Source organism: Lissotriton helveticus, chromosome 2_1, assembly GCF_964261635.1.
Source record: "Lissotriton helveticus chromosome 2_1, aLisHel1.1, whole genome shotgun sequence".
Classification (NCBI taxonomy): domain Eukaryota; kingdom Metazoa; phylum Chordata; class Amphibia; order Caudata; family Salamandridae; genus Lissotriton; species Lissotriton helveticus.
Genome location: NC_136059.1, coordinates 1,522,226,624 through 1,522,253,983, shown reverse-complemented (window position 1 = coordinate 1,522,253,983; position 27,360 = coordinate 1,522,226,624). Strand labels below are relative to the sequence as shown.

Here is a 27,360-nt window from a genome sequence, read left to right as displayed (position 1 = left end):
TATAGCATGCATTTTTAGTCTCTAACAGAACTTCTCTCCAACTTACTATTTCACGTGCACTACAACTTTCTTTGCATTCTATGTGCTTCTCAACCATTTCCTTCAGTAAGAATTGATTTTGAAAAACCTGTTCCTGAATTCACTCATTTGCTTAGTCCTCTTTATAGCACCATGTTCAGACTAAGAAGTTCTAATTCAATTATTTGCTTCTCTGACAACATTCTGGTAAAGAAAAAACTAAGACTAAGGTAATATGAGTCACATATTTGGACCATTTGATTTCATGTGAATGTATTAAACTGAAAACTAGCGTGGTCAAAGGGACATTTGAAGCACAAGGACAAATTTAGATAGTAGCTGGGTATGGTTGGGCCATATTCAAACTGTGTAAAATTGTTCTCAAACAAAGTTAAACGTATGAGAAAAGTGACACAGAAGGGTACATAATTTGAATGGAACACGGAGCAGGAAAGAACATTTAAATATGTGAAACATCATACATGTAATGCCCCCACACTCTCATATTTTGATGTTAGCCAACACACATATAGTACAATTTTCACAAGTGAACTGGTATTAAGCACAGTACCTTCTCAGGCTGTGATTGGTCAAGAAATGATTGTAGCGTTTGCATCTCAGACATTACAGGGCCAAAGTTTGAATACTCAGTAATATTTAGACACTCACTATACTCCTGTTCCTCGTTTAAATATTTCAGATTTCATGTGAGGGAAACTTCTGTTCATTGTAAAGACAGATCACAAGCCAGACATTTATATATTCAAATGTGATAAAGTTGAAGGTAATATAAGCAGGTTACAAGATGGGTATTAGGAGCAAAGGGCATATAATTTCCAAGCACAGTATGCTACAAGAAAAACTGGCACAGTTGTTGAATATTTATCTGGTCATTCAATTGAAAGAGAAGAGATACCTGAAGCGAAAGAAATACATTTGGGATTGGTGATGACCAAAGATGAGGAGCTATCTTTGAATGACGGTCATAAGCCAGGAAAGTTGATTTAATAATAAAAAAGTGAAAAAATAAGTGGTGAAATGTTGTGTGAATGTCTGTAATTCAGATCCTAATGTAATGAAATTATCACAGGTGAAAGATAAATTGCACACCCATATCAGTTGATTGTTGAGAATGGAACAATTGATATCTCGTGGTGCGTAGAGAAATACAATGCAATCAGTGCATGAATGTAGATAGGCAGTCTTTCTGGTGCAAGGCTTGGATTTACAATTTCAAGATGTAGTAAAGAACTGTTTTGTTTCTGCTAGTAGTACCAACCTGAAAGCAGACATCCAATCACTTTTGACGCCAGTTAAGTACCAACGAAACAAGGGAAAAATAAGCTTTGCCTATTTTGGGGCAATTACAAGTAATAAAGGATGTACAAAAATATACAATAGTGCGTACTGGTTATCATCCAAAATAGTTTATATTCAAGCGTGTGAAAAATGTAACATAATTTGAAGGAATTGAATTATCAGCAGATTTGTTTTCAAATGAGGGGAATACTAGTCATGGATAAAGGTGTACAGTTCACCTAAAAACGATGCAATATTTTATAAAGCTGGGGTTAAATCATATATGTTAAACGTAATAGACTAGAAGAAACAGCAAAACACTTTGTGGTTGAGTGTACTGTTAGCATTAACTAAAGGAGTTATGAAAGGATACTCTGTGATTTGTTGTGGGTATGCAGGACTACACTAAACATAATCACAGGAATGTTCCCTTTCTTTAAGTTGAAAGGAAGACAGCCTGCTTCACAGGTGAAGCCTGTGTGGTCAGGGAAAGTGGTCTGGGAAATCACGTCCCTTCTGTGTAGATAGGCAATCAAGAATCATGTGGGTGTCATTAAAGAAGGAGTCAAAAATCATATTACTGTAGATTACATAGTTAAGCCTGAAAAAAACACAGTATAGAAGGGTTATTCAAACCTTTCACAACTTTGTAAAGTGGTGTAGGAGGTGAACAATTTTGTGAAACTACAAAATAATCACAGTTGGAGCTTGGGCAAAATGTGTAAAAACAAAAGCATCTTAGCAAATTTACATTGTTGTGAACCTCAATTCCTTCCTTTTAAATGTGTGTTTGAGCACCCATCAGGAGTGAGCAAGGCACACCTCTGCCTGCAGTGAAATATGGACATACTGCTCCAAACATCCGTCTGCCTTTTACTGATGAGGTATTCACAGAGAAGGTACAAGTTAGTACTGCAATGTGAATGGTGCACTTTTTGCAATCAGGCACGCTGTCTTGGTCTGTGCTGGGTGCACCTATTTAACCTGAGTTGTAATTCAACATCAAGATTACAATTTGTTAAGGTGTCTTTCCTTTAAATAAATTAAGAGATGTTGTCATTAGAAATAGTCTGTCTTTACTGACCACAAAATACGAGGCATGAGATCTCAGTTGTGCCACAGTGCTGTGTGGACATTGTTCTCTTACCTGGGTAACCCTAAAGACACAAAATAGAGCACTGGGTCGGTTAGTTTGTGGTTGTTTAGATTGTTGTTGGACCAAAGAAAGGTCACCTCTGTCCACGATGTGTAGAGTTGCACTTAGCATGTTCTTATCCAGCTTCCAGTTCTCGGATGTCAGAGTAAGAAAGAGAATTTTCTCCCCGTGAACAGTGATGCAAATTTGGTGTTTTTTGCCAAGGACAGGCACTATAGGACATAAGGGCCTACCAGTATGAATGTACCAAATATATATTTAAAAAATGGGGTTGAGGGGGCGTGGCCATGGAGGCGACCAAGATGGCCGCCTCTGCCTGAAGCTCCACCGGCCGGGCGAAATAATCCTCTGATTCCCCGATGAGAGTCCAAATTTGAGCAGGCACCTACCTCTGGCCCCCGGAGACTGTGGAGATCATCCCGATGCCAGGCGCTGGCTGCTGAGTCCCCCGGAGCTGGCGCATGGCGGGCCGCCGTGAGGACCTGTGGCGGCCCTGTGGCGTTCCCCGGTGAGGAGAACAACATCTGTGGGGGCGGTGAGTCTTTGCCCCGGCGGGCGTCCGGCGCTGTTCTGTGCTCCCCCTAAGCTCCGCTCTGCGAGCTCTCCTCCCCCCGATCCCCCTGCTGTGGCTGCTGATGGGTCCCCCTCGCTGGCGCGGCGCTCTCAGGGCCTTCTTTGGCCTGGTGGGCGTGTCTGCGCCGGGGCCTGGCGTGCTGGTCTCGGTGGGGAGAGGAGCCGGCTTGTGAGGAGGCCCTGATATCCCGCCTGGAGCTACAGTGGCGCTGGTCCCCGTTGGGCGCGCTGACTCCCCCCTCGGTCCCCCCTGCCTGCACGACAGCCGGATTGAGTGGCAGCTTATCCCGAGGCAACCACGCGCGGGCGTGTCGCAGTAACCTCCCTCAGCCCTGGTGCTGCGGTCCTTGGAGCGCGATATATCTTGAGCCCTTGGCCTCTCCGCTGCTGTCCGACGTCCATTGGGGGCATCAACTCCTTTCTGGGGGCAATCATCTTCGGCACCACATCTGAAGCTGGCTACGCGCCTGGGCCCTGTATCCGGAGCATCCTGCCTGGCATTGTGTGCCTGATTGACGTTCCGCGGGGGCGCAGTGCTGCGTTTTCCCCGGCGATTTGCTCTGCTGCTGGCAGGGGACATGAGTGACCCCCCTCCTTCTCCTGTGGACACCTCAATGCCCTCCATTTGCTGCCTGCTGATGTAAATACTGCCTCGCTATTTTGCCTTCCCTACACTGACTCTGTTACCTGGCACTTTGTCTGTGCGACACCCGAGTGTTCGCTCTTTGTCTTGTCTCCTGCCGGTCACTTCGTGGCTGCTACGCTTCTGGGCCACAGTCACGTTCCTTTCCTCTCCTTTTAAGATGGGGAAAAAAGACGCTAAGCAGAGGTTGTTGCAATTTGATAAGGCGGCTGGCCCCGCTTTGAATGTCCCTCCTGATTTGGCTGGTGGGGCTGCGGGCCCAGATGACACCGGAGACCTCGCCTCCCTTGCGACTGCCATGATAGCCGAAATGAGAGCTGGCTTTAAGGCATTGGATGGGCGATTCGACGACCTGGATAAGAAATTGGCTGACATGGGAACCAAGATTCAGGTACTCTACCGGAGACTGGATGTTGTAGAGGCGAGGGTCTCGGACTTTGAGGACGGTGCATCAACCTCCTTGAAATGGCTGGACAGGGTTGAAAAGATCATTAAGGAAGTAGCTATCAAGAACGAAGATTTAGAGGCTCGCAGCCGCCGTAATAATATCCGCATCATTGGCGTTCCAGAGACGACCCCCACTGGCCGTATGGACGCCTTTGTAGAACTGTTGCTTTTGGAACTGTTTGGCAAGGAGACCTTCACGCAGAGCTTCGTGGCTGGGACCCCGACCTCGTCCTGGCCTTCCCCCGCGGCCCATCATTGCCAGGCTCATGAACTTCAGGGACAGAGATGCTGCTCTTCGCTCTGCCCGTGACATGGGTGATGTCCAATGGCATGGCAGCAAGTTATCTTTTTTTCCTGACTTTACCATCATGGTTTAGGAGGCGAGGCGCAAGTACAATAGAGTTAAGGCTGCCTTGAGGAACTTGGGGCTCAAGTAAGGCATGCTGTACCCCTTGCGATTAAAGGTAGATGTAGATGGCAGCCCTCGCATATTTGACTCTCCAACAGAGGCACAGGAGTTCTGTTAGAACTATAAGAAGAACCGTTCTGGGTCCCCTGTTGTACCTCATCCTTCCTCTCCACCGCAGGGGGGATCACAGGACAGTGTAGAACTTTTCTCCCAGCCCGGGTCTGGTTGACAGATTTTTTTGCATAAGTTGTTCTGTTCTGCTATGTTTGATTCATGCACATATTTCTCTTCTACATGATTACATCGTACTTTTTATTGCCCGTCCGTTGTCACGCTCTATGGTGTATACCACAATTTCTTTCTGTATTATGTCCTTTTTGCTATGTGCGTCTTTGGCTCATGCGATATTGTTCCCTGTTTTATTGCACAGGCACTTGGTTAGCGATTATGGGGTAAGCGTCTTTGGGGTTGTTAGGAGGCTGGGTGGTGGGGTTGTTTGTTTAATTTCAATGGTTTTTGCTGTATTATTGATCATGGTGCTTGGTTGTGGCGTGTAATAGACATGCGTTGCGGTGCGATTTTAGTGCCATCGATTCAATGGTTGCACTAGGACGTCAGCCCGGTCCTTCCGAGCTTTCATTGATGTCATGGAATGTCAGAGGATTGAATAATACTAGGAAGCTTAGACAGGTCTTCAACTATATTGCCAGACACCACATAGACATAGTGTTTCTGCAGGAGACACACCTGTCTCACTCTGACCATACCTCTAAGGGGGCGAGTTGGGGTTCCCATAGCTATTTTTCCAATTATAGCCGTTATGCCAGGGGGGTACACAAACAATTCCCTTTCTCACTGCATAAAACCTCGAGCGATGCTGATGGTCGTATCCTGACTGTCACTGGTTCACTGTTGGGACACAAGATTTAATTGGTCGGGGTTTATGGCCCCAACATCGATTCCCCATCCTTCTTCCACGAGCTGCAGGTACGGCTCCTGTCATTGGACCCTGGGCTCTTAGTACTTGGTGGAGATTTCAATTTATTATTGGATCCATCCAGAGATAGTACTTCAACTTCCTCTGACACCAAACCCCATGCCCGTCAAGCCTGCAAAGACATATGTTCTCACTTTTCTTTAATAGATGTCGAACACAGACTCAATACACGTCTTCCGGATTTCACGCATTACTCGGGGTTTCATAACACGTGGACCAGGATAGATTATTGGTTGGTATCTCCGGGGGTGGCTGGCTGGATGGTATATGCACTCTTCCCCGCACACTCTCAGATCATTCTCCTGTCGTGCTTCGATTAAATGTCCCCAGACTTGGAGGCTACGAAAGGCAGTGGCGGTTCACTGGAAGCACTTTACTGGATCAGGTTTTCAATGAGGAGGTTAGACAGGCAATAGAGGAGTATTTCGAACTTAACACCGGATCGGTCAACACCTGGGTGGTCCTCTGGGAGGGATTCAAGGCTTACATTAGGGGAGTATGTATTGCCAAACATGCCGGGGTCCTGCGGGATCTCCGTTCTTCGCTTAATCGCATTTAGAGAGACATTGCTGACTTGGACCAAGAGCTACTGGTCTCGGCTTCCAGTACGGGAGAGGCAAAACGCCTGGCCCTGCTGCTGGAATTTAGAGAAACAGCTGAGCGGGAGTTACTGTTCCTTAATAAACAACACGCCGCACGCAGATATGGCGAGGGTGAGAGACCTGGTAAATGACTGGCGCATACACTACGCCCTCCGCGTGATTCTGCTTACATCACCGAAATTGCCGGTCCACATGGCGATCCACTGCACTCTACCCCTGAAATTTGTGATCACTTCCTTTCATATTACAGAACGTTATACTCTTCTAGACTTACCGGGGATTTGCGTGAACAGGGGGACTATCTAGCCAAAATCGCGCTGGTCTACTTAGAACGATATATGCAGGATTTTTTATCCATTCCCATTTCACAAGACAGCATAGTTGAGTCTATCGATGCACTGCGGGGCTCTTCTGCACCTGGGCTCGATGGCTTCTCCGCCGATTTCTATAAGGCATATAAAGACATCTTAGTGCCACGATTGGTGGAGGTTTGTGCGGAGTCGCTTGAGGTCGGGACCCTTCCTACGACATTCAGAGAGGCGGTCATCATTTTACTTCCCAAACCTGGGAGAGACCCTAAATCATGAAGTTCATACAGGTCGTTATCGTTATTAAACCTCGATTACAAAATATTGGCTAAGGTAATTGCAGTTCGACTTTCTCTACTAATGGAAACCATCATTTCGCCAGCTCAGTCTGGCTTTGTTCCTCATAGGTCCACTTCCCTGAATCTTCGGACCTTATTCACTGTATTGCATAGGATCGCCCCTGCCACACCTGCTGCCGCCGTTCTCTTGGATGCTAAAAAAGCGTTTGACTCACTCGAATGGCCCTTTTTTTTGTTAGTCATGCGACGTATGGGTATGCCTGAATGTTTTGTCTCTACGGTGGCGCTTCTATATACTGGACCCACGCTAGACTACGTCTCAATGGTACCATTACTGACCCTTTTACTCTATCCCGTGGTATGAGACAGGGTTGCCCCCTGTCTCCATTACTTATTATTTTGGCCATGGACCCTAAAGTGCGCCATTTTCAGGAAAAACCTTTGCACCGCGGCCTTCAGCTCCGAACCGGCCCCCTTCTAGTTTCGCTTTATGCAGATGATACTGTTTTATATGTTAGGATGCCCCAGCTGAATTTGGAACCCTTGATATTGGAAATTGTTCGGTTCCGTAAATTTTCGGGGCTTAGCATCAACTGGCACAAGTCGGTCATTTTCCCGCTCATGACTAGCACGACTGCTTGGACCTGTGTGTTCCCACTTGAATGGTGCAGTGATGTGGTCAAATATTTTAGGGTTTATGTCCATCTAGACACCACCACTATGATTAGACTTAATTACGGCAGGGCTGTTAGCTCCCTTCAATCCCAAATCACAAAGTGGCTGCGACTGCCGTTATCAATGGCTGGTAGAGTTGCCATAATTAAAATGGTTGTCCTCCCCTGGTTTTTATACCATTTCAATAATATCCCCATTCCTCCTACTAAGACCTTTTTTGCACAGTTGGATACATTATTATTGTGTCTTTTCTGGGGCGACAGGTCACCTTGGGTTCGCTAGCAAACCTTGACCCTGCCGTACGAACTGGGGAGCTTTGGGGCGCCTGATTTCTATTTGTATTACCTCATTACACAGTGCTGTTATGCGTATGTCTGGTTTCATACGGACGCACGCGTCCCATATTTAAAACCAAAAGCAGATCTGGTATTCCCACGCCTCCTTTCTAATATCCTTCCCAAGGGGTTCCCCCGGGACCCCCAAGACATTCAAACTGTCTCCACCACATGCTGGGCATGGGACAGGTTATGCAGACTGCTTGGACTTGACAGATTTTATTCTCCTGAACTACCCCTGCCTAATCCTTCTCTGCTTCCAATTACTGGCACAGTTTTGGTCAAGCGCACATTGGAAAAATTTCACATTCGCACAGTAGGCGACCTATTTCCTGATGGTCACACACATCTTCTCCGTGTCAGAGGAGGCTTGTTTCTAGGAGCGTTCCTTTATGGACACTTTTGTCATGACACGCATGTACTCCATGCTGCGGGCCACTTTTCCCTTCCTTTCCCACGGCCCCCCTACCATTGACACTGTTGATACAGAACCGTACTGGCGCACATTTGGTCTGGAAATTGTATAAACAATGTGGGGCGTCCAGACCTATATCCGACGCCAAGGTGCGTGCCGCCTGGGAGGTGGATTTGGGTATTCCCATCACAGACGATCAATGGGAACAGTGCTGCAGGGCTACCAAGGAGGTTTCACTGAATAGCAGGCACAAATTACTTCATTTTAAATTCCTTCGCAGAATGTATCACACTCCTGCACACTCACATAGAATTGACCACAAGAGGCCCCATCATTGTCCGAAATGTTTGACTCCATTTGCTGATTTTGCACACCTCTCCTGGACATGCCCCAAGATACACCAGTACTGGTCTCTCGTTCATTCCACACTGGGAGACATGATGTCCATGCAACTCACACCCACCCCTGAAATTGCGCTGTTGGGCTATGTGGCCAACTTCCTTAGGAAGATAAGGAAACTGGCGGCTCTGAGCATCCTGTTGGCCAAACGGGAGGTCGCTCTCTTATGGGGTAGCAAAAAAGCCCCTTCCCTGCAGGCATGGCTTAGTAGTCCGGCATTTTGCAATGTGAATTGCGAAGAATACTCCACTCTGATCCCTAGCTCGTCACGTCCTGTAGACATTTGAGGGCCTTATAGGGACTATCTTTCCAAGACTCAATCCGATCGGGGCTCACACCCGTGCAGCGGCATTGTTCCTGAGGGAATTGGCTAAGCGTCAGTTCTGTGAAAGATATTGGATTAATGATATACTGCTTTTGCTTAATGTTGGCTGCAATGGGTTCCTTTTTGTAATGCTTTGTTAATGGTATGATTCCTGTGCCTTTATATTGCGACTCAACTTATTGCCTCCATTGGATGTGTATCCTCGACATTTTAACATACTGCACCATGTATTGTAATTATTTAATGTGATCATTTTATCTTCTAATTGCTATACATGTGATCTATTGCCGCTGATGTTGTACTTCGCACTGCAATGACTGACCATGTTCCCTTTGCAAAACCTTGAAAATAAAGTAAAAAAAAAAAACATGGGGTACGCCAGCAGTATCCCACCATTCAAGGTGCCTGGTGATTCAGTAATTCTTTAATGGGTCACTTTCTGTATTCTTTTGTGTAGAAATTATTTCAACCACTGCAGTGGTGATGCAGAGGCCTGTGCAACCCTTTCTAGCTGCAACACAAAAGCAGCCTGGTCAAAGGTAACTAATGTCAGAAATACGTCAAATAGAATCAGTATGGCAAAGGAAACCAGAATTAGCTGTGAAAAGAAGATTATCCCATTGAGCAGGACCATTTGAGCCCATGTAAAAGCAGGAATCCTAAATGTAATTGATGGAGATGAAGAGAAGTTTTTACTGATTTCAGTGCTACGGTGTTTTTTCAAGATTGTTGGCTTATATGGGTAAGATAGAGTAGACCAGCACTTGGCACTCACTCATTTGTCAAGAGGTTCAGAAATGATCATCCTTCACCGAGGTTGCACCATATTGGCAAAACAGCCTCTAGAAGAGAAAGACTAAAGATATCTAATTTGGAGGGGATTTCTTTAAATATGCTATCTTAAAAGGAGCTATGGAAGGTTTTAGTGTAGCTAATGGTAGGTTTAGGAAATATGCATTAATGAATTGAAACATACGTGCAGGGATGGGAGACAATGAAGCTACTACATCTGATACAGAAAGAACATTTATGTAAGTTTGAGAATTATCAGTCGTTGCATTACATTACCTTATTTCCAAATTCGTTGCACTAAAACACTCAAGCGAAGGCTAAGCATAACTCTTGTTACTGTAGTTCTATGTGGACACTGCTAGATTTCTAGGTTCATTTTCCGCCATACGATTTTGTTGCACAAGGAACATTTTTAGTTTAAAAATAGCCAACTGTGCTCTTTTAAAGGTGCCTTTTCAAAATAATTGTTTTCCTTTTGTATTCTACCAGGCTTACCGGCTTTTTTAAAAATGTTTTTCATCTTTGGAAGAATACAGCTTTTCAGACAGGCCCAGTGCTTACCAAAAACTCTAAAGAATTTGAGTGATAACATTTATATTTTGTCTTTTTTGTCTTCTGATACAGATTTGGAGCCTTGCCCACCCTTAAGACACTCCTCTTTAAGTCTCCGAGAAAAGGGCACAGTCTGTAGAAAGGGAATTAAAGGGGAAATGGTTTACTAAAAATTCCTTTAGTGGAAGGGTTGGGTCAGGGAGCTTGTAACACAACAGGAGGGTCACACATTTTAGTTTTTGGCCCTGAGAATGTACAGATGGACTGTTCGCAGCACTAATACCCATTTCTACTATGGGTGTAGCAGGTCTTTAGCTTGAATTCACATTTGGCTTAATAACAAAGCTCACCACTTTCTTGCCATGCGGCCAGATTTGAGGATGGTAATTCTGGGTGAGATGGCATCATCTAAGGCAAATTCAGCCAAATCATTTTACCAGGACACAATGATAGACATAATTTCTAATTAATTGTCCACTGTAAGGTTTCTGGCTAGGAAGCCTTTATTAACCATCAATCCTTGTACAATACGACTACACTTATTATCGTGGATTTGCTCAGTCCAAGTTATCTGATAGTTTTGTTTGCATCAAGATATCTTTCAAAGAAAGATTAATGCACTATTCTGTATATCTTTCGCTCATCTGACCAACATGATAGATCTCTATATATTTCATTTTCAAAATCCCTTTGCTGTTTTTAGCTTGCATGTCTAAAACTGATGCCTCTACTTCGAGCATAGCAAGTATTTTTCTGTTAGTCATAAATTTCATAGCCAACTTTCATGAGGTATGCTTCCAAGGTCATACTCACTTGAAACGATTCACAATGAAATGCATTGGCGTCCTTGATGACCTTCTGTAGGACAGTGACATTATTTTCCTGGGACTTTAGCACCACGATAACAGAGATGGTTTCGTTGAGGTTCAGGAACACAACACAAACCTGCTCCGAAGATCCACCATGGAGCACAGTGGGCACCAACAGCATGAACTTCCTGAGCCAAGAGAGGAGAGACATAATAAATTAGACAGCAGGTATGCGTAAATAAGATCAGTTAGCAGAGAAAAGGAATAGAAGGTACAGACTAAAATGTAGGAGGTATCAGAAAGACAAAGGCTGCTAGAGAAACAAACAAAAATCAACATTCAGTAGAATGCACACAAATATTGAAAACATTAGCCGGTAGCAGACATGCCAAAGGAGCTCTGTTATTAGACAATAGGAACTCTTTCAAACAGACAAAAACGCAGTTTTAAAATAATCATAGAAGAAAATGCACAGATCAGAGAGTATGTAAAACATGAGAGCAAGTCTGGACTGGGAGCCAACAGTAGGATCATCAAAACACACTGCACCAACCAAGTAGTTAGAACCTAGTTTCTGTAGGAAAAGCATTGTTTGTCTTGGTTATAACTTAGGCGTAATTATACCAATCTTCATGAAAGTTTCCCCCAAAAATGTAATAGTTGGTTCTGGTTGGCATGAGAAGTTTGGAGGTGATGCGTGCAATGGACACTGAGAAATAGGAGCGTGAAAAAAGGGTGCGTTTGTAATGTGAATTCCCATAGGAACGCATTGTAGGGCCTACAACCCGAACCGCTGGACCGAATTACACTAAATTTGACAAAAAGGTAGACGCTGTTACGCATATTGTGCTTTTTGTTATTTGGTGCGAATCTGTCTAGTAGTTTTTGAGAAATTTGAGCCAAAAATAATAGATATATCTCTGGTCCCAGATATTTCATGACGGTTTTGTGATTAATCGCGAATGAGTGCACCAACAGGAATGGTCTGATTGGCTGGATGCAACCTGACCAGAAAATGCAGCCATTTTATTGTCCAGAAATGGTTACCAGGGCTGAAAACGTGTGTGAAACCTAACATAAGGGGTCAGGCTGGAGATACTCTGAGCCTATGTTTGAGAAATGGGTGTGTTAGTGACACAAGTTACGTGTATAACATTTTTTTTTTTAATTGTGCGCGATATTCGTGACATCACGACCGCCAGCACGGCCCCCCGTGTACCATTGTGGGGAGGTAATGAATTTAGCAACGTCATCGCAAATATTGATGGAAATATAAATATATATATGCACACACTGGCCGGGCGCTGTCACACACTCATGTTCCTACTCGCGAACTCACTCAGACACTTCTACACCTATTCACATATCCACTCATACACTTATAAATATAGTCACATACCCATTCAGATACTGATGCACTCACTCAAATACCTATTCAGGTAATTATGCACCCACTTACATACTCAGTTGGAGAGTCACATACCCATGTACAGACCCACTCAGAGACTCATTCACCTACTTAGAGACTCGGTCATAGACTCATACGTACTGTCTCATACCAACTTAGAGACTCTTACACCCACTCACAGATCTATACAGTCACTCACACATTCAGTCACATACCCTCTCAGAGACTTATGGACTTAGTCACTCACTAACTCATACACTCAGACAACCACTCACAAACTCACTCAGAAATACACTTACCCACTCATTCACCCAGGCAAGGCCTATGCATTCACTCACAGACCCACCCAGACACTCTCCCTCCCAGTCACAGACCCACTCAGACCCTCATGCATTCATTCATTCACTCACCTACTCAGAGACTTATGCTCTCACTCACAGACACTTTGAGACATTAATACACCCACTCACAGATCCACTGAGACACACATACATCCACTCATGGACCCACAGAGACAATCACACACCTATACAGTCACTCACAGAGCCACTCATAGACCAACTCAGAGACTTATGCAGCCCTGTAGTTATACACTCAGAGACTCATCTACCTATGCACAGTTGCACTCACACACCCACGCACCCACTGATAGTACCACTCAGATACTCATGCTGCCAGTCATAGACCCACTGAGAGATTCATGCACTTACTCACAGATCCACTCAGACACTCATGAACCCACTCACTCATCCAATCAGACACCCCTTAGACACTGATGTACCCACTCACAGATCCAGTCAGAGAGTCATAAACTTACTTACAAATGCACAAAGGCACTCATGCACCTACTCACAGATTGAGTGAGAGACACTAATGCACCCACTCATAGATGCACTGAGTCAGTCACGCAGTTCGTTACAGAACCATTGATTGGCTTACAGATTCACTCAAATACTTACACAGTGAATAAGAGACTTACTGATACAGTGATGCATGCAGTTATAGATTACACTGAAAAAGTTTTGCACTGGGTTGTAGAGATATTAAGGGAGTTGTACATGCTAGTATACAGTCATTTAGTTAGGTATGCTGTTGGTTATAATCTATTTTGCAGTTATAATTTTGAATGTGGAGGTGGCTACATTTGTTTTGTCATTGTGCAATGTATTTGCGGTGATCACGACTACCGTTTAAAACGGAAAATCGGTTTAAATTATTGTTTTTATACAAACTCCCTACAAAAATATGACTTTAAACAGTGCAATAATAGGCCCCTAGTGTCTAGTATACAGTAAAAGGTGTGCATATGTGTGTTTTACACCTCTTAAAAAAGGCGCGAACAATGCGGTTACCGAAGGCATCGCGACTCCTGGCGTCTTCGTGAAAACAGGAAGTAGGGTTCAAACACAGGGCCTCATTTAAGGGTATTTTGCCACAGGGCAGCGCAGCAGGCCTTGCGCTGCCCTACAGCAAAAGAAAAGGGCAGAAATGCGCCTTATCTATTAGATACGGGGCATCCCTGTCCTTTTCCCCTGCACCGGTGCACAATGGGCTACCGCTTGCCAACACTGGCACCTTTGCACCATGGTGCAATGATGTCTCCATTGCGGGGATAATTATTTTTGTGCAGGAAGGCAATCCTTCCTGCACAAAAACAATCACAAGAGGCGTTTTCCTCTTTCTGTGTGTGCTGCAGAATGCAGCACACACAGAAAGAGGAAAAACAAGGAGAAATAAATATATTTCTTCTACTTGTGCCTTCCTTTCTATGTTTTTGATGCTACCTCAGACTTACCATTTCTCGTTAATCCGGGGCAGTGTCAAATAGCCATGGACGTTGCTAGGAACGCCCCCAGCAACACCCATTGAACACCCCTTTCACACTGTTTTTTGTGTGAAAGGGGCACATATTTATAAGGCCATAAAAAGCCACATAACATGGCTTTACATGGCCTAATAAATATGCCAGTGGCACATTGTACCTCCGGAACGCCAAAAAAGTGACATTCCAGCGGCGCAATAGTGTTGTTAAGGCCTCATAAATGAGGCCCACAGTTTTTAAAAAAGGTGTTACAAATATATGTGTACAAACATGTTCTTTAAGTTACTAATAAGTGTAATGCAATAGTTGCAATTCATTTTTTAAGTTGTAATTTTTTAATGGGGTGGTGGTCGTTGAATGTTTGCATTTGTTTTGCAATTTCACAATGTTATTGAGATCATCGCGATGTCACTGCTTATTTCAAAAAACAGTTAGCAAGAAAATGAACAATATTTTGGGCTCTTGGGTGACTCTTACAACAGCCTTTGTGTTGAAAGTGTGTATGAGCCAGCTGCATATATGACTGTATGCTAAGTTTTAGGTTGCCTAGAAACAACCTGGGCCACATATACAACAGCTTTTTGCGGTCGCAAAAGGGAAATCAACCTGTTTGCAACCGCAAAATCTGGTGGTGGTATGTACAAACGCTATTTTGCGAGTCACTGACTCGCAAAATAGCGTTTGCGACTTGCTATTAGGAAGGGGCATGCCAAGTGCGTCCCTTCCTAATAGTGCATCCAAATGGCATGTACACATGTTCTTTAAGTTAGTAATAAGTGTATTGTAAGAGTTGCAATGAATTTTTTAAGTTATAGTTTTTGAATGCAGTGGTGGTCGTTGAATGTTTGCATTTGTTTTGCAATTTCCTGACGTCATTGAGATCACTGCGATGTCACCACGAATTTCAAAAATCCGTCCCCCCAAAAATCAGTTAACAAGAAAATAAACAACATTTTGGGCTCTTGAGTGGCTCTGAAAAGCGCCCTTGTGTTGAGAGTGTGTATAAGCCAGCTACATATAAGACTGTATGCAAAGTTTCAGGTTGCCTAGAAACACATTGGGCCAGATATATGACTCAGGGACCAATGCCTGCCCTTGAAAAATGAAACTAAAAAGTTACATTTTTCTTTTTTAAATGATCCCATTTTTCTTTAAGGAAAACGGGAAGCATTTTTAAAAAAAATCTGCTTTATCTAAAAAGCAGTCACAGACATGGTGGTCTGCTGACCCCAGCAGACCACCATCCCTGGGAGTGCTAGTCATTCCCAATGGGGTAGCAAATTGCGCTTGCCTCGTGAATATTGATGAGGTATGCAATGTGCGATTCCATTGGGAATCATAAACAGTGTCTGAGACACTGTTGTACATTCACTTTAGCAAGTCGCAAATTGCAAGTCGCAATTTAACGCAATTAGCGACTCGCTAAAGTGAATGGTCGTACATCTGGCCCCTTGTTCCCTTCGTCTGTAAAGTGAACTCCAACACCTCTATATATTCCATATGTGGATCATACAAAGTAATATGTATAACTATGCGTTACACACTTTACCAAAAACACGCGTTAATCATGGTTACCGACATCATCACGACTTCCAATATTGCAGCGATCATGCAAAACACCAAGTAAAAGGCTATTAATTGAAAAAACTCTTCCAAAAGTTAGGTTTAAAGAGTATAATAATAAACAACTTTATTAATTAAAATATGTCAAAGTATGTGTGCCCGAGTTTTAAAAAAACATGCACACTTCGCGACTACCAATGACCCGCAATCTACAGAGTCACATCGAATGTATAAAAAAAACACATTGAAGAAGTTTTTTCACAAAACCATCACATAAACTCAAATAGAAACTCTACATAACTAAACAACTAGCGTCTGCTATTAAGTAAAATCTGTCTATATATATGTTTAAGACTTCCTCAAAAACATGTGCCTTTCGCGATGTCACCGTGGGTATCGCGAGTTCGCCATCTAAAAAATGTTAAGAAAAGAACTACACTTATTAATCCACTCAAGAAAATGCAAGGTTATAAAAATACATGATATAGAGCCATTATAGATAAAAACATACAATTTAAAAACCTTAAAAATTCAATAACAAAATCATGAACGTTACAGTTGGGAAATAGAACTTGAAAAACCTTAGAAATTCACAGAAAAAAAAAGGTTACAGGGACAATATAGTTCAAAATTAGCATTTAAAAAACCCTTAGAAATTGACTGAAAAAAAGAAAAGTTATAGGGACATTATAGTTAAGGAACAGAATTAAAAAGACCTTAGAAATTCACTGAAAAAAACAAAGGTTACAGAGACGTTATAGTCAGGCTCAGGTTTCACGCCCACAAAACCAGTGGAATTCAGCAGTTATAGTTAGCTGAGCTAACTATAACTCACACCGCCGTAATGCACTGCTTATGACCTCACATATTACATTATTAATGTAAGGCTGAGTGAGTGGGTGGATGAGTGGTTGTATAGATGAATAACTGGGTGTGTCAGTAGCTGTGTCCTTGAGTGTGTGGCTGTGTGAGTGGCTGTATGGGTGAGTGAGTAGCTGTATGATCAGGCTCTATGAGTCAGTGAGTGGGTGTATGAGTGGGTCTATGGATAAGTGAGTGGTTGTGTAAGTACTTGTATGGAATTGTGAATGTGAGTGGGCGTCTGAGAGGTTGTATGGGGGTGCGAGTGGTTGTGTAAGTGGTTCTGTGGAGGATGTCAACAGTGATGTCATTTGAGATGTCATTCGTGATGTCACTGACCGTGTCATGAGTGATGTAGTATGTGTGGTCATAAGCAGTGCATTGCAGTGGCGAAAGTTATAGTTAGCTCAGGTAACAATAACTGCTGAATTTCATTGGTTTTATATGAGTGAAACCTTGAGTCTAACTATAACGTCCCTGTAACCTTTAATTTTAGTGAATTTCTAAGTGTTTTAATTCTATTTCCTAATTAGAACATCACTGTAACCTTTGTTTTTTTTGTGAATTTCTACATTTTTTTAAATTTTAGTTTATAACTATAATGTCCTGTAACCTTTGTTTTTTTGAGTGAATTTATAAGGTTTTTTAAAATTTTACTTTCCAACTGTAACCACTAACCTTTGACACTGAGTGTGTGAGTGAGTACATGAGTATGTCAGTGGGTGTATGAGTGTCTGACTAGGTTTGTAAGTGGGTAGGAGAGAGTATGAGTGGGGCTCTAAGTGGACATATGAGTTTCTGAGTTGGTCTGTGAGTGGGTGTGAAAGAGTATGAGTGTTTCTGTAAGTGGGTGCATGAGTGCCTGGCTGTCTGTGAGTGGATGTGTGTGTCTGAGTTTATCTGTGAGTGGGTGTGTGAGTCTGCAAGTGGCTCTGAGAGTGTCTTAATTGTACTTTGAGTGGGTCTATGAGTGCCTGAGTGGGCCCTCCTCATATTCTGCCTTTTTTTCTGCTCACTTCTGACCTTTATTTTGCCTCTTTCTGCTTGTTTCGGACATTTATTTTGACTCGTTCTGGTCTTTTTTACCTTTCTTTTGCCTCTTTCTGCTTGTTTCTGATCGATATTTTTCCTCTTCCTGCTCATTTCTGATTTCTGTTTTTCCTCTTCCTGCTAATTTTTAACCTTTATTTTGACTCTTTCTGCTTGTTTCTGATCTCTATTTTGCCTTACTGCTGGTTTCTGACCTGTATTTTGCTTTTTCCTGCGTGTTCCTGACATTTATTTTGCCTCTTTCTGACTTATATTTTGCCTCTTTGTGTTCATTTCTGGTCTCTATTTTGCCTCTTTCTACTCATTTCTGACCTTTATTTCACCTCTTTCTGCTAGTTTCTGATCTCCATTTTGCCTCTTTCTACTCGTTTCTGATCTCTTTTTTGCCTCTTTCTGCTAATTTCTCACCTATATGTTGCCTCTTTCTAGTAGATGCTGACCTTCATTCTGCCTCTTTCTGCTTGTTTCTCAATTTATTTTACCCTCTCTTTTTCACTGCATTCTTCTTCCCCTCCCCCTGTTGAGGGTCGCGGGGGAAGCCTCAATGCTCCTGTGGTCCCTGGCATTCCTCCTGCATGCAGGGAGCTGATTTAAATAGCGATTCCCTGCGTGCGTTGTGGTGCAATGTTTTCATCTTTTTCCCTGCATGTATATTTGCAAGCAAGAAAACAGTTGAAAATCCCACTTACTTCAAGCTGGAGCTGTTTGACAGCTCCCACTTGCAGAAAGTGGAGTTATGTTTGCTTTTGCATGGTAGAAGCTGTCAGCTCCCACCAAGCAAAATCAAACAGCTACCCACTGAGCGTGAGCACCTCGGGAGGTAGCAGGAGCCAGCCCTGGGGTTTGGCTCGTTAGAGGGGGGCTGCGTGGCCTCCCTCCAATGTTTATTTTAGCCTCAGGGAGGTGGTGTTCCCCCGGGCCCCGTACAATCTAATGGTTGCACCAGGGAGGTAGCGGTCGCTGGGGCTGAGGGTCTTGTGGGACCCCCAATCATTTATTAACTTTTGCCCTGGAAGGTGGTGGTCACCGGGTCGAGGGAGGCTGCGCCGCACCCCCACATTTTTTTTATTTAGCCTCGGGTGAGTGGTCATCCTCAGTTCTACCATCAGCCCTAGGGTGGGGTGCCCATGTGCTCCCTCCTTTTTTCAGCACACCCAGGGGCAAAATAAACGAACTGCATGGGAGACAGTGTTTTTTTAATAACAAATCTCAGAAAAATCCTCTGATTGATGTGTGGATTTTTGGGAGATTAAAAAAAATGCTTTTTAGCCACAGTGATGTTGCTGGGGGATCCCTGCACCATGGGTTGGGGCTCAGGGTGTCCCTATCCTGGCCCCTTTTCTTTTTTCTATTTTTTTTTGTGGAACTCGACTCAAGCCGAGTCCCAAGATGGATGTCAGCACTTCTTGGTTAAAGTGTTGGCAGCCAATCAGATTTCAGAGCAGGGACTGTCAGATCCGCTGAGGATCAGAGTCCCTATATATCTATATTTTTGTCTCAGTCCCTACATCTTGATGTTCTGTGGCCCCAAGCATAGTTCTGTTCCTGAGCAGAATCTCTCATGACATGGCACCACCAACGTTTTGGTCAGGTACTTCTTTGCAGAAAAACTGAGTAGTGGTTGTGCTTGACCACAATACCCTCACACCTTTTTACCGGAGACGTCGGAGGTGTTAAGTATTTAACCTTAGCAGTTTTTAGGGTCCACCTAGTTCTGTTGGTTTTTAACCTTGAATATTAAAAGGTTAGATACCCTGTTTGTGCTAATCCGTTAATTGATCACTGTGCAACCTGTAGCTATTGCAGAAAACTGCTGAACGGCAGTCTATACGCACTTCAGACAACATGGAGTCCCTAATGCAGGAGATCTGGTAATTTTTGTAATTGAAGCAGGCAGGGCATTCCGCTTTGAAGTCTTTTATTCTTGGGTCACATTTCCAGCTGTAGATGCTCACACTTATACTTTTCATACATACACTACCCCACCAGAATCTACCGTATATAGACCTTAATCTCGTGCAAACCCAAGGTTTGTACATTGTTGTTGATGTCTTGTATAGACGTCTCATGCAATTTATTTTGCATACCCTAATATGGTCCAGCAAGACTTGGCCTGAAAGTGCAAGCCCAGTTGCCTGCAGCGCCCATTATTAGTACTGTGATTGTCCATTCAGTTATGGGCAAATGACCCACTAATTGTGTGATCAAGTTGAAGCTGTGTTTCCTCTTTCGGGCCACAAAACAAGTACAGAATTTTAACTATGTGCTTAGCCACTGGATTGGTTCCCACTCTTGGAGACTGCAACACCTGGGGGACTATTTTTGCCACCATTTAGACTCTTTGTCATGGCACTCCCTTGATGGCCGTTATACAGAACGTCTTCAAACAGATACAGAATAAACATGGCCTGCCCTCGATTTGGGGATAAAATTGATAGGTAATTTTCCAGTTGTCACCAAAATGATTCTTTCAAATTTTAACGGTGAAGCAGCATCTTGGCTATATGCCAGTGACTTGCTGTGGTGGCAATAGCCCACCGCAAATGTGAGTTACCTGTAATTATTGCTAATGTATATACAGCTTTAGGACGCAATAGTTTGGAAACCAGACCTTTTTTTATTTTATTTTTTATTTACCATTTTAAACATACAACACCATAGTTTATGAGCACTCACTGTCTTACACACATCAATTTAGAAAGTGAGAGAGAAAAATGCCACTAGAAATTGATGACTGAAGCAGAACAGAAAGCAATCGTTCCACATTGGTCTAAAAGATGTCGACTCTTAATTGCCCATCCGTCCAACACGCCCCAACAGACAATCCCCCACATTCGGGTGTAAACTTGACAACATACTGTGTGAAGCCCTAACTGAACAATGTATCAGCCGTCCCTTAACACTGAGGGGAAACCCACTAACTCACTAGCGTGGGGACTTTACCATGTTCCAATTGTGAGGTGGAAGGCAAACGTGACGTAGCTGCAGAATTTTTAAGGGGACCCCAAATATATTTCGTACGTGAGGATCAAGGCAAGGTGCTGGCATACAGATCGCTATTTGTGTTGCAATGCGTTAGACTGTTTACCCAGTTCTTTAATGTAGGTACTGATTTGCATCCCCAATTAATGGTGATCTCTCTCTTTACCAGCAATAGGCTAATGGCAATAAAATCCCGGACCCCTTTGGTGAAGTTGGCTACATAGCCCATCAGGGCCACCTCAGGTGTGGGCGTGAACTCCAATTTCACCATTTCCCCCAGCTATTGAAACACTGTTTCCCAGTAATTTTGGATCTTAACACAATTACGGGAGAGGTGTGCGAAGTCTGCATGAGGAGCCCCGCATTTCGGACAGCAATGGGGCCTATTCGGGTTAAATCTATGTGTTTTCCCAGGGGTAATGAACTGCGAAGAAGAAATTTGAAGTGGATCAATTTATGATGACTATTTAGGGAGACCTCTTTTATCTGCGAGCAGCACTCGAACCATTGTTCGTTAAAGATTGGGTGCCCCAGGTCTGCCTCCCAGTCCGCACGAACCTTGGTATCGTGTATGGGGATAACCACCCGCACGCTCTTTATAATTTAGAGAGGAGATGTTCTCCTCCTTCGTTCTTAATAATTGTGGTTAGCAGGATGAACGAGTCAGGTTCAAGGGGGAAGTTGGGCATAGTCGCTCTTAGTGCCGAGCGAACCTGATTCAGGACAAACGTGTCCATAAATCTCACCGTGCTGAACCTATCTTCTTCCGTGATCGAGAATATATGTCCTCCAAGAAATAAGTCCCCCACTATAGTAATGTTGTATTTAGTAAGTATGCATTGTATCAATCTTTCGCCCATAATGGGGATCTAGAGATTGTTTATTATCTGCAGGGTCGATGAATATAACATGGGATCGCCTGTGATTCTACAAAGCTTTTTCCAGGCCCAACTGGTGGTGGAAACTGCGTGGATGTCACTAGGATCTCTTGGTATGCCTCGAGGTAGGAACACATTAAGGGTGTCAGGCAGAACCAAGTCAGCCCCAGGCCGTAGGTAAGGAATTCTGGCGCCTGGGTGGAACCAGACGTGTGCTTAACTACATTGCAGGACCAGATAATAGAGCTGAAGGTCTGGAACCCCAGAGCCTACTCTATCATAAGGCAGGGTCATGACCGACCAGCGAACCCTGGGCCTCCTGCCTCCCCACGCCAGTCTGATGAGGTGGGAGCGTAATGTTAAAAAAGAAGCTGTTCGGGAGTGAGATAGGGATATTATTGAAGAGATACAAAAATTTAGGGAGGACAATCATTTTGGAAACCAGATCTTTGGTACCACCACTTGACCAGCCTAGCACTGACAACGATACAGTCCCACCCCAAAAGTTTGTTAAAAAACCATATGATAAATCTAAACAGCAACAGATTGGTAAATCTCAAGGAGGTTTGCTACCCCCGGAGTCCTCTGAGAGATAGTATGATGTTGGTGATCGCACCAACATTAAGACTCCAGACAGGTATCAGATTCCTGATACACGTTCTCCTACTTACTTTCAGGAATTGCCTGACCACAATATGGCTGGGGAGGACGATCTGATCACAGACAAAAAAAGAGTACATGAAACCGAAAAGGGAAACACAACACTCGTCTGATGTGATGATAAAGAAGGAGGACAAAACTCCTCAAAAAAGAGCGCCTTTTCAGAAAAAGAAAGAAACAGCTTTGACTGCTAAATATGCCACAGACAGAGAGAACCCTCCTGCAGAACAGCAGTTGGGCAGTGACTCTCCTCAACACTGCGGCAGAAGTCACCATAGTATGCCGGAATCTCCAGGAGTTTCTGGCAACAAAAGCAACTGAAACATTTGTTACTGTTGAAACTGCGGATACACACGTAGCCCCTCCTGACAGGTTATATCATTTGAATATTCAAAATTAAAGTGAAGTTAAAAGGACTGATGGAGCAAGGACTAGTAGAACAGAGACTTGCTTGGAAGCAATCCTCTCTTTTAACTCTCTAATATGTTATTAATTACGTATTGTGTAAGTTAATATGCATCACACAAAGTAAACAGGGTTTAGAGAAGCTTGCCTATGTGTTTGTTAACATGAATAACTAGTGGCTTTCTAAAATGGCTGCTAATGGGAAATCTTTATTGCACATGTGTCAACTGCATCTACGTAGTATGACAAGCTATCGGTTGGAGGGAAATTCTTGCGCATGAGCAGAAATTGCTAATATGACTTCTTGAAGACTCACGTGCTTTGCATCTGCTTGCTTGAAACTAAATGAAGCTATTTTACTAATGAGGGGAAGATAATAATGAGTAAAGGGAAATAGAGTAGAGATGGATGGTATACAGTGAAACCATTTATTCTTGAAAGTAACATCTGTCTTTCTGATATTATTATTAGTGCGCATTTGGGTCTCTCCTGTGTCTGGAGTGAGTCGAATAACATGGTTTGCGCGCATGACAGGTGGAAGTCAGTCCGGAAGGATGACGTGGAGTTCAAGAAGAGTGCAAGGCCACACACAGCCTGCCTGAAGCCTGGGAAACTGGCAGTACAAGACCCAAATGAATAAAGTCCACATATTAAAGTTAACATTTGTATTGAATGTAATGTGAATGTGGGTGGGAAAATAAAAATGAATACAAATTAAGGGGTTGGGTTTATTAACAATGGGCTAACTGAAAAGAAGGATTTTTAAACATGGTGTGATGATCCTTCCCCCTTGCCTAACCAATTTGAGTTAGTATTTTATGATATTGAAACATTAATGGGTGGTACATGAGAAAAGAAAAGGTATAATTTAAGAAGTTTTAGTTAGAGAAGAGCGCAAATTGGTGCATGCTGCAGAGGGGAGATGCTGTCAGAGTGACGAGAGATGCCGTTGAAGAAACCAATGCAGAGCTTAGTATCCTAATTATTAGGCTTAGAAAGAAGATTACGGTAGAATCTCGAGTCGAGGAGGAAGAGAGTGTCAGAGAGGGGTGCGATGCGACCGTCGGTGTTAGAGAGGTCATATATCCTGTCCTGAATCCTGTCCTGAAGTCTTTGTCTCCTGATCTACCCCTACCAGCCCTTGGGCCAGGGGGTTGGTCTTCAGACCATACTTGGGAAAGTATATTTCTTGCTTGTTATTGAATGATCTTTTTACTCTCTGTCCTCTCCTTTCTGAGCATAAGTCATTGCAAGTTTGGAATATATGTTGATGATTTTGAATAATTGAATCTTTTCTCCTATGAGTGACGGTGACTGTGCAAGTTTGGAATATATGTTGATGATTTTGAATAATTGAATCTTCTCTCCTATGAGTGACGGTGACTGTATTGTACTTTGAAGTGGTTCACAAGCAAACAATTTAGATCAAGACTTAAAACTTTTCTGAGTCTGTGGTTATTTACTTAAGTAAAAGGGTTAGGATTAAGTTAGAATTTCACCATCAACTAGTTCAACTAATGGTCCATCGACCAGAGGAAAAGAACTTTTTGGTCAGTGAAAGGTTTATTAGGAATAAGAGATAATCAATCTTAATGTATGAAAATATTAATAAATCTTGACTCCAGTGGTTTTACTCGATATAGTGTGTGTTTATGGGTCCAGGTGAGTATATGGCATTGGAGTATCTGTTGTTGGTAAGCTGCTGGATCAGTTTTCTGGTTACAGAGCTATGGTTATTTTTGACTAGTTTGGTGATAAATATTGATTTTTGATTATTGATTTATGCTTAACAAAAAGAGTTAATGTCTTGTTTTATGTTGTCTGTAAAAATTCCAGGGGAAGGAATAGCAGGTGTTAACGGAAGCCACACTGCAGTGAGGTTGCTCGTCTGTTGGAATAGCACTGAGAAGCTACGCAGCGCTGGCAGTGTTAAATTAGGGACTATATTGTATAAAAGTTGAGTGTGAGTGAAAGGGGAAGGTTTGCTGGTGAATCTTTTTCGTCTTATATCACCTAGAAAGGGTAACACTGAAGGAGTAGCAGGTTCTCTCGAGCTTGAATGAAGGGTAAACAGTGGTTTTTATTCGCAGTAAAAGAAGGAGCAATTCTGAGACTCCAGGAATAAATCGAAGATCTATCCTTTGTTTTAGTGGAACAGGCAGAGTAGCAATTGTTTATATGTTGTTACTAACGGATTTTATTCCAAGAAAAGTAAAGAAATAAGTTCTCGTATTGCCTTGTGAAGGACGGGTCAGTCACCGGAGAAATACTGACGTCACAGAGAGCCATGCTGGAATTGCTTGAAACAGCGGGCGTGAGACAGAAGCAGATTGTAAAGGAGGTGTCAGAAGTAAAGAGCAAAACTGACATCACAAAAAGGCTGCGCTAGCAGTGGTCAGACCACAAGTGTGAGCCTGAGTTTGATTGGTTGAAAAATAGAAGCCACACTAGGATTGGTCGAAAGAAAAATTGTATGTTGGAATCTGATTTGACTATTGGTGTGAGAAGCGCAGATCGAAGATTTTCAGGGTTTGGGAATTCAATTTTATAAGTCGTTTATCCAAAATGTATGGAGGAAAGAGAGAAATGTCGTTAATAAAGAGAATTAAGAATTTCTTTAAGAAAGATAAACCTGTGTTGACTAGAGAGGGAATTCCTATTCCACCACCAAAAACGCCTGCTTCTTTTATGATGATGGAAAGAGGATATCATACTTGTGTGCGGTTTGAGAATTGGATAGAATATACCAAAGGTGATGGAGTTTTAGCTTTCTCAGAACATGGTATGTTTAATGGGAGAATCCTTCAGAATTTGAGGATGAAAATTAATGATTTGTAACCAAGACCTAGATTAACTCAGTATGAGGTGTTAGAAGAGTGGGAGACTGAAGCATTTGAACATGAGGGAAACAGGAGTGGGAGATATATGGGAACTTTTCGGCAACATTTTCGCATGTCACGTGAAGATCAGATGAAACAATGGAGGAAAGCTATGATATAAGAAAGTTTATACCCAGTGTTAATGGCTGAGGAACAGTCAGGGAGTAAGTGTAAGGAGAAATCAAAGCACATGAATGTGACAGGATATGGTGTATAAGATGATGAATTGTTGGAGGACATTGTAACTAAAAACCCTCCACCATAACAAAAAGGACCCAGTAGAGTCACCCAGAGTGCACCAGTAATGGGAACACCCTTAATTCCCCAAATTGTATATGATACCTTGGTTAGTAGGGTGCTTCGAGACAGAGAAAGAGAAGCATTAAATAAAAATAGGAAAGAATTAATACAGAAAAAAGGTCAATTGAGTTTAAGCACTGAAGCATTGACTTTATCAGTGATTAAAGGTACTGTTATTCTATTATATGGAGATAAAATAAATTGCCCAAAGCCCCAAGCTGTAACAACTCCTTTAATTAATCCCAGAAAAGAAATTGTAATAACAGATGATCAAGCCAGTGAATGCGATTCAGTCATTTCATTAATGGATTTACCGATAAGAGAATCAGTAAATGAAACCCCAAAGAGAGTTACACCCAGTAGTTCAAAAGAAAAAGGACTGTGGTACCCTCAGGAACTAGAAGTTCAGCAACAGTAACCCCAGAACATTTAGAGAGATGGGCACAAGGAATAGAAAAGCAAAGCACACCCCCAAAGATTTGAGATATTTTCAAACTGAAAGCTGAATTGGAAGAGATGATAGCTGGAAACGTGGGAATAGAAAGATTGAATCATTACAATGAGGAAGAATTGTTGTTTGTGTGCAGGAGTATAACTAGAAATGCAAAAATGTTTCATGAGAAATGGACAGACCTTGCTTCAGAGATGGGAATAGATATAGGAAGATCAAAAGTATTATAAAAACCATATCAAGTGGAGTTTATTGATAAGGACTTAGAGAATATGAATGTATCTGGTAAGAAACTACAGGTTAAGGAGTTAATAAATATTTTGCATAAATGGGCAGACATTGACAAGTGGAGAACCAGGTGGACAAGAAAGAAGGAGGAAGCTCAGGCAAAGGAAGCGTTGTCTGCATTTTTGTTGAAAGAAGCAGAAATGGTAGAAAGATTGTGTTCCATGAGCGAGGTACCTGGTGGTGGATACGATCATGTTCCGTGGAGCATATGTATGTAATTATTTATTTGTTGATTAATTAAAATCATTACAAAAAGAAAAAGTACATATCAAGCACAAAGTCTGATTGAACATATATGAATACAAATCCAAAATATAAATTGGTCGACAATTGTTTAACCATTTTCCAGTTAGGGATTAAAGTGCATGATGCTAACAGCAAATATTATTCCATTTTTGATAGCAGTCTACAATGTCTAGATAAAGTGCCATGGGTTCACATAGCAAAAACAAATGTGCAATGTGCTAGCAGCAAATATACAATAACAGTTAGCAGAGTAAAAGAACAAATTTGCAGATTGTCTATAACTTTTAGCAGCGAAAATACAATAGTATTTCAACATCAATACTAAAGTGACGTATGCTATCAGCTGCAAACTGAAAAGTGCATTGAATTTTTAACCAACAAAGCTAAAGTGCCTTATGCTAGCAGCAAAAAGTTATTATTTGATTTTAAAAATAATCTATAATACATAGCACCTTTCGGGGATAAAGTGCACATACTCTGGTCTTTAAAATCATAAAATAGGTGGACATGATGA

At 42.6% G+C, this 27,360-nt stretch overlaps 1 protein-coding gene across 1 annotated transcript in view; it reads right to left on the bottom strand.

Moving 5' to 3' along the window:
* LOC144818753 (alpha-2-macroglobulin-like) overlaps positions 1 to 27,360 on the bottom strand; it is a 1,363,397-nt gene that overhangs the window by 1,230,885 nt on the left and 105,152 nt on the right. The window contains exon 2 of the mRNA XM_078676468.1: positions 11,058 to 11,241. Within this exon, the coding sequence (XP_078532594.1) occupies positions 11,058 to 11,241 (184 nt within the window). The remainder of the gene's footprint in view (positions 1 to 11,057; positions 11,242 to 27,360) is intronic.